Raw genomic sequence first — 8150 nt, 5'->3', positions numbered from 1 at the left:
AGATAAATTTAATAATGACAATTTTATTTTGTATATATTACGGTGGAAACACAACCCCTTTTGCTCAAAGGGGCCTCCAAAAAGATCAAAATATGAAAGCTCCTTGTAGTGGCTTGAAAAAAGTTTTATGCTTTTATTTTGAAAGTTCAACTCTCATTTTGCCAGAGTGTGTGGGTCTGCGCGTATTTGTGTTTTTCCAGAGGAGGGCCACATCATTGAGAAACTATTTCACCCACTCACTCAGTCCTTCCAGGATTTTAATAGGCAGCTCAACTTTTCTGGGAATCTCTGGCTGGCTGCATAAAAAATGACTTTTGATTTCTTCCTTAACGGTGCTGAAGAAAGGATGAAACAGACACCATGCCCTTATGTTCCAAAAAGTGCTTTTTCATTCAAAATAACTGCAAGCAAATTCATCCCTCTGCGGGAGAGCAAATGTACAATAAAATTCTGATGTTGTACACTTTTTCAAACAAGTGTGCAACACATCAACATGTCAAATACACCACTTCCACACAGACATTTGCAGGAATGTGTTCCAATGAAGCTGTAACAAAGTCAAAACTAAAAGTCATTTCAAAAGCTCATCATACGCCACTTTTTCGAGAATCACAGGGATGACTAAAGAGTTCATCAGGTGCAGTCCCAGTTCTCGTCGAGCATGTGTCTGGCACTTTGCACCCTCATGTCTCTGGGGAATGTGACAGCCTCACATTGTACGTACCACTGGCAACTGTCTTAGACAAAACCATCGTCACTGAGACGAGTGAGACACGTGCAGGACGACTGGTGGACCAATGAGTCTTAGCTCCCCAGCAGTTCAGGCGAGGTGAAGGAGAAGTTACGAAACTCCTCCTGGTTGATGGAAGGGATCAGAAGGTCTTCCATGGGTGTGAGGGTGGGCTCTTCTTGAGTGAAATCTGGGTCAAAGTTGTTGACGTCCTCTGGTGTTTTCTGGGGGAGGGGGATAATAATAAAGAATCAGCATCAGCATAAACATTTCAGCAAAATGCAATCAGAGCCACAAAATCTGCATTGAAAAAACCTTCCCCGGGGACTAAGAGGAACGTCCACCACAGGGGCCAGAGTCCAAATTAAATTCCAGGACCATTATTTTATCCCTGTGCTTGAGGGGTAGTACCTTCCAAAAGTAAAGGAACTCGGGGGTGGGGCTTGCAGCACTGAACATCTCTGATTCGAGTATTTGCAGCATTTTATCTAAGCCACCATATTTAAAAATTTGAAGTGGCAAAGCAATTTGCTTTTTGTTCATTGTACTTCAAAACATAAACACGGAGTTACAGAAAAACAACAGATAGACCAACAACAAAATCCAGGTCCTTCTTACTTGTTGTATAGTATAATGAAAATTTAAATTTTGCTTTTTTCATAGGTCAGCAGAATAATTTGCCTCATCTTTGCAGGGAAAGGAACTGTCTAGTTCCTTCCTAAGTATTTCCTGGGACTAAAAGCTTGGGATTCTTAAGGTGGAAATGTGGCTAAAGTAAGACACTAACTGCTGAGGTCTTAATTATCATTTCATACACTATCATGCCATCAATGAAGTCATTCGTGTAACTTACGATCCTGGGCTTGAAGGGCGGCTCTATTTCTCTACGATTCAGCTTCTCCCAATCGATGGCAGCGAAGAAGGGGTGGCTAGTCACGGCGCTCTCCCCGCCCTCAGAGGCCACACAACCCAGACGCCGGGCTGGGTTTTTGGTCAAGAACTGTGAAAACATACAAGATTCAGATTCAGATTCGTTTTTTTTTCTGGTTTTCTATACAGCAAATTTGTTTTCATAGCCTGCACACAAAAAAAGCAAGAATATGACAGCAGCACAAGTCTATTAGAGTGTGACCAGGCTATTTCAAGCAGTTACGGCTGAACTTCCTAAAGCGTTTTCTTTTTGCAGGTTGGTTGTCTGTATCTGTGACCAGAAGGGAGGAGGGTAAAGCCTGGGTTGAGGCGTGGCAGGGATTTCAGACTAAATAAGGGAAAGAAACACTACATTTCAAAGAAAATAAATTAAAGATAACAAAAGAGAGCAAACACAACAAAGTAAGATGGAACTTATATCTCGACAGATTATTTACAGTAATTCATCTGTACAAAGTGGGGAAAGTTGAGTTGTGTTAATCAGCTAGATCAAACTAGTTGTAGGAGGGAGTGAAGCCAAACCGGATTCAAGCCAGTATGACATCCAGTCAATCCCCGCCTCTCAACTAAAAAAAAGAAAAACAACACACCCAATATTGTGTCTGGCGCCTCCCAACATGCTTGAGTTGGTGAGAGTTCAAGAGTGCAACTATGGTGTCTCGACTTCCTGGTGTTGTACACAATAAAACAATAGAACAGTGGATCACCTGTTGAACGCAAAGTGTTTCTCTGCCATAAAAGTAGGAGCAGGGTAGTGGAGGCCAGAGGGAGAGGCCCAATCCAAACAAACTCTAAATTGAAAAGCTTTGTTTTAACTTGCCTCTGGGAGGAAACTGAAAAAAACAGATGTGTTTTTGGACAGCTTTTTCTTGGCCAAGGAGTTTGTGCACACCTTAGGGCTGTTGGTGACATTGAGACTGGGCCACAACAAACTAACAAGCCTCTGTTTCCATGGCGACAGTCTCCAGATTAACCTGAAGTCTTAAAAAAAAGGAGTCTTGCCTTATCAGCTCAAAACACGTACAAAACAATGGCACATGGCCTAAATGACACCTCAAAACTAAGGTCAGAGAAAGGAGGTTAGAGAGACAAAGAAGCCCTAAAGAGAAGAAGATACTGCTGTTGGTTTTGTGTAGATTGGTCCAATAACACAAATCACATATTCCTCACATGCTGTTGAGCAACAACACCAAAAAAAGTCAACCTGCACAGACTTGAATCCTGCCCTACATCAGTCTCACTGTTCATATCCAAACAGGGCAAAGAACATTACAGTTCAAGCTCACGCAGCTGCGTGCAGTGATTTGCAGCAGTGAGCATGATTTTAATGACGTGATCTATAATTAATAGGCTGAGACATATTAAAAAAAAACACACCAGTACACCAGTAAGGTCCTTTAAGTGGAAATAACTGTGACTTAGACTGAGCAGCAGGGGTCAATCAGTTCAGGAGCTTACAGACCACAAAACTTAAGAGAAACTATTCCACTGAAGTTGATGCCATCTTTCCATGGCTACACGTCAGCTGTACCATCCTCAGCATCAGACCTGCCATGTCAGCATTACTGCATGAACAAGCACTTCTCTACAACACCAGCAGAAACACACAAAGCTATCAGAAAGAAATACTACTGTTTAACAAAATGTCGATTGTCTTTTAAGAAATAGAAACCTATTATAGTATAGTATAGATAACCTTTTACTTGAATTTATAATTTTTTACTCGAATACATAACTTTTTGCTTGAACAAATACCTTTTTACTTGAACAGTTACAACATCTTTTGAGGCTCAAATGTTGGTTGGCCAAAAGAAGCAATTTGAGGACGTGGGCTTTGAGAAATTGTAATGGGCATTTTATACTGTTGTCTGATATTTTATATGTTAAAGCTACAATATGTAACATTTCCACATTAAAATTTCTAGAAATGGGTTAGGGTTAGACCTATCTTATAAATTGTGCTGAGCTGTATATTTAAATTATCACAAAGGTTTCCAACATTTGTCAAATCCAGAGAAACCCCATAATCTATTCAAGGTAACAGTGTGTTTTCTGCTGGCGGCTAGTTGCTATAACTTCTGGGAAAACGCAGAATACATTATTCACCACAAACACACCACCAAACTCAACACTGGTGCTACTTTTGATAGATTTAACAACCTGACAACTGAACACCATGAACTTGCCTATAGGAACAGGAGAACCTTGCAGCGGATCAGCCTGCAGTATAAATAGTGCAGCGGTGTTCAAATCCACTCACACCGACATGCATCTTTACGTAACGTGTGACACTGGGGCCACTGACACAAATCATGAGGGGAGATTGGTCCAGTGCTTCCTCAAGCATGTTGGCATAACAACAAGGATAAGAGGAGGTGAACGGGGTGCAAAGAGCGCAGGAATGGGAGGAGGGAGGAGTAGTCGTCGTCGTATTTATAGCTTGTCTGTGCTGTGGCTGGGCAGTGGACCATGCCTTAATATAGTTATGTAAGAGACCTGGGCCAAACAGCTGGCTGGCAGAGCTCCGCAGGGCTGCCAGTCACTCTGCAGTCACAGAGGAGTGTCAGTCAGCCTGAAGGACAACAAATAACAAACCCCGATCATGGAAAATCCAGAGCAGAGGGCTTCCAGCCTTTGATATCTCAATTTATCACACTGCAGACTCATGGTACACACCCCAGGAATGCAGGGAACACAACTTATTGGTTTTTCCTTCACTATGCTGCTCAGAAATCCAGTGACAAATTGATTTCCTCTGTCATTAGCTCTATTTTAAAAAAACCTTCACAGACATTTCCTGCAACTGTTTAATGTGAAAGAAGTCCAACTGAGGTAACCTGAGGAGGGTAAACGCTTGCCAAAAAAGCTAAAGCAACACCCGGCTTTCATCCAGTTGCATCCATCAAGCAATTTTTTACAGTCGATGAATCACTTAGTGTGAACACAAAATAAGAAAACTCACAGCTTTGAGTATATTCACTGCTTCTGTGCTGAGCCAAGAGGCATAAACAATCTCTTCATTGAGGATGGACTCAAAGAGGTCATCTTCATTTTCAGCCTCGAAGGGGGCGTGTCCTGACAGCATCTCATACAGAAGCACCCCGAGAGCCCACCAATCCACAGAGGGCCCATACAGCATCTCCTGCAGGATCTGTGGAAACATGTCACATTGAAGTTAACCATCGCAGCACAGAGAGCATTAGAGAGTCCCAACAGGAAATTTACAACTTATCTGTGTTGGATTAGTGAGGCTACACTGAAGAGCAAGTGTTGAGAACAGCAAAGACGCCTTTCATAATTCCAGACACACAGTCCTGCTCAGAGAGAGAAATCTCTCAAACATGAGGACATCTTAATTCCTCATTATGAAAACCAAGCATGCCTGTAAAGGGGATGAAGGGATCAGGACTTTTTAAGTCAACAGCACCATTCACAAGCTGACCTCACACGTACGCTGTCTTCCAGTTAGTCAGGAGGGAGTTTGGAGTGACGGGCAGCGACCGCAGTGTTTGTTTTTAGTGAGGTGGTGTGATGGAGAGGGATGGGACTGGGAAATGCTTCATATGAACTCAGAAGACCTGGGCTGCAAGAGGCTGAATGTGGTTTAATTCATTCTTCCCTGCCCTGTTTAAAACTACAATATATATATGTAACAGCAGCAACATTTATGAAAATGTCCTGGGGACCTATTACAGAAGCATCCTAACTTGCAGATCCTGTCTGAACTGTTTGACAACCTTGATAATTAGGGTTAGGACCTGATTTAGGAAAACATCCATTACACCTATCCAAATTTAAGATAGGAAAAGTGAATTACTCAAGCATCCTATCTTCCCAAAATCTTAATTTTCACTAACAGTAGTAACTGGTAGTGTTACCTAACTTGTTTCACCTATATACCTGTACTCTTTTGTTAACTTTACATAATGCCTACACTCTATCTTTTATCTTTCAAGTAAGCATTATTATAAATTTCCCATAAGAACATCTGTGGACTTCTCAACAGATGTAACCAAAATGTATGTTTCAGTATGTTTAAAAACAATGGTTATGAAGTAGTTTAGCTTGGCAAAATGATAAAAGTAGTGTTGTTTGCTAGACATCAGACATAAAAGTTGATAGGCAATGTTAATTATATTTAGGATTTCCTAACCTAAGAAAAGAAAGGATCAAGTAAGATATGATGGGATTCCTAAAGTTAGTTAGGATTTTCTTCTGTATTACCAAATTGGGAATCCTAACTTGGACTCCTTATCTTAAAACAGGAAGTTTCTGTAATGCTGCTGCTCTGTTACAGATGTGGTGAATACAGGACCCAATGTCTGCCATTATTAATAGTTATGGTTAAATTGTGTGTTTGTTCAGCACAAGTGTAGAAACTGACCTCGGGGGCAATGTAATCTGGGGTCCCACAGAAAGTTCCTGTGGCCGCCCCTTCAAATATGCCCTCTTTGCACATGCCAAAGTCTGCCAGCTTACAGTGGCCGTCTTTGTCAAGTAGAACGTTGTCCAATTTCAGATCCCTGAAAATAAAGACACAGAACGAAACAGAAAATGAGATATTTGTCCTCGGGCATTGTTATCAAACTAGCATAAAAGGAAAATAGATAAATAAAAAAAAGTAACCAGCCACCATAATCCAATTGCAGCCAACAGCAGCTAAAATGTTAAGTCTGTGCTCAGTCTCCAGTCACACCCTGTTGAAGATGTTTCTACTTATAACTGACAGAGGTAGAAATTTGTGGTGAGACAAAAAGAAAAGGTCTCCTGAGGACAGTGAAGCTTCTGTGGCGTTTTGGAGGACGACTCCCTGACCATTAAATAGCAGCCAGGAAATGTCTGACACGTTCAGATGACTACTTCGGCTGCCGAAAAGGAAAGAGTGCTCTGATGTAAATATTTATTCTGCTTTCAGGAGAGGCAGAAGTTGATCTGTAGACGTACTGAACGTAGATGAAGTAGGAGTGATATCATTTTGTTCATGCTGCATTCTGCGATTTGGGCCAACTTTTTTTTCTGGTTGTCAGCATGAGTAATATTTCTTTAAAGCATCTATGGGAAGTCTGATTTCAGGGGAAAATCAATGAAACTGAGTTAATGAAACAGCAATTATGCATGTAATCATGCATAGCCTTAAGCCTTAATACGATTTAAACGTGTGAGTTATATAAAAATGTATCCCCTGACATGTCGATTTCTGCTGTAAAGTTGAACACTTTACTATGGGGGGCCTATAACGATGGACTCAAGTTTAAGTTTGTTCATCCCAGACAGGAATATATTAGCCAATATTAGCCAGTATTCACCTTGTTGACTGTAATCAGTCTATTGGCAAATACGATGACATTCACTGTTGGCAGTAATGCTTATCTGTTTTGTTGCACCAATTTTGTGCTCATTAAATGTGTGCTGTATTTGTCATTTGAGGTTGGACAACAGTAGCTAGCAAACAGCTGCTGTTTCAGAGGAAAAGCCAATGGCTGGACACAACATGATGTAAGAGGGATACAGCTGTTGTGTGTGTGTGTGTTTTTTTTTTTTAAATCATAGAAGATTTCTTTGATTCCCTGGCACAAGAATAAATAACAAGCAAAACAAAGAGATCGCTAATGAATTTCGTAGTGTTCTGTGTTCAGAAACTGATGAACGTGTATTATTAGAGTCATTATTATGCCACAATGGCTGGCGGTGGAAGGCAGTCATTGACTTTGAGGAAGCAGGTCCCCTCAGAGGCGCCACTGAATTGTTGCGTAAGTTCCATGTCATGTCAAGATCTCCATGTCATGTTTGCTATTTTCTTATTGAACACAACTAAGTTACAGGCATGCAGGGCTGAGACTCTTTTTTAAAATATTTTTTTCTGGGGCTTATATGTCTTCATTAGAGAGGACAGCTGAAATGAGGACTGGAAATGGAGAAAGAGAGTTGGGGAATGACACGCAGCAAAGGGACCCACGACTGCTGCAGAGGACTCACAGCCTCAGTGACAACACAAATTGTACAAACTGAGCTACCACAGACAGACTCTGTTAGACCCAGCAACGAAATCATCATCCATTGTGATGTTTCACTCTGGACATCAACATTGCCCAACTCTAGCTGACTCTGCATGTTTCTAGATGCCCCCATCGCTAAACTATAAAGGAACTCATTTTTTTCTTCCAGTGAAACAACTGTCAAACAGGATGTCAAAAACAGGAACAGACAGATTCAGGCAGATTGCTTGTCAAGCCACACTGGTTTGGTTGGATTAATCTGGTTTGCTCTCCTCTACCGTAAGCCGATTGTGTAACAGTGACTCAGATGCTCATGTTGACGGTCCCTAAACAGACCAAAAGGGAGCTGATCCTTACCCATCATGACCGTTCAACCATACAGTGCACAGTTTAGAGCTTAGTGAAAAATGAAATGGAGGCCAGTAAATGTATCCATGTTTAAGTGTATGTTCTTTCCAGCACTGTGTATTGCACTGTACATTTTGGTATGGACG

General features: G+C 41.3%; 1 protein-coding gene across 2 annotated transcripts in view; it reads right to left on the bottom strand.

Annotated features, from left to right (window-relative positions):
* Positions 1-670: 670 nt before the first annotated feature.
* Positions 671-8150, bottom strand: part of prkcha (protein kinase C, eta, a) — a 29872-nt gene continuing 22392 nt past the window's right edge. The window contains exons 11-14 of one of the 2 annotated variants that reach the window (XM_084743182.1): positions 6045-6183; positions 4623-4811; positions 1584-1730; positions 671-954 (exon numbers count right to left, since the gene is read on the bottom strand). In XM_084743182.1, the coding sequence (XP_084599308.1) occupies positions 805-954; positions 1584-1730; positions 4623-4811; positions 6045-6183 (625 nt within the window). In that variant the 3' untranslated portion in view covers positions 671-804. The remainder of the gene's footprint in view (positions 955-1583; positions 1731-4622; positions 4812-6044; positions 6184-8150) is intronic. The other variant, XM_084743183.1, reaches the window with a different exon arrangement.

The sequence above is a fragment of the Lutjanus erythropterus genome, chromosome 18 (assembly GCF_056507025.1).
Source record: "Lutjanus erythropterus isolate fLutEry1 chromosome 18, fLutEry1.hap2, whole genome shotgun sequence".
Classification (NCBI taxonomy): Eukaryota; Metazoa; Chordata; class Actinopteri; order Lutjaniformes; family Lutjanidae; genus Lutjanus; species Lutjanus erythropterus.
This window is presented reverse-complemented; position numbering and strand designations above follow the sequence as displayed.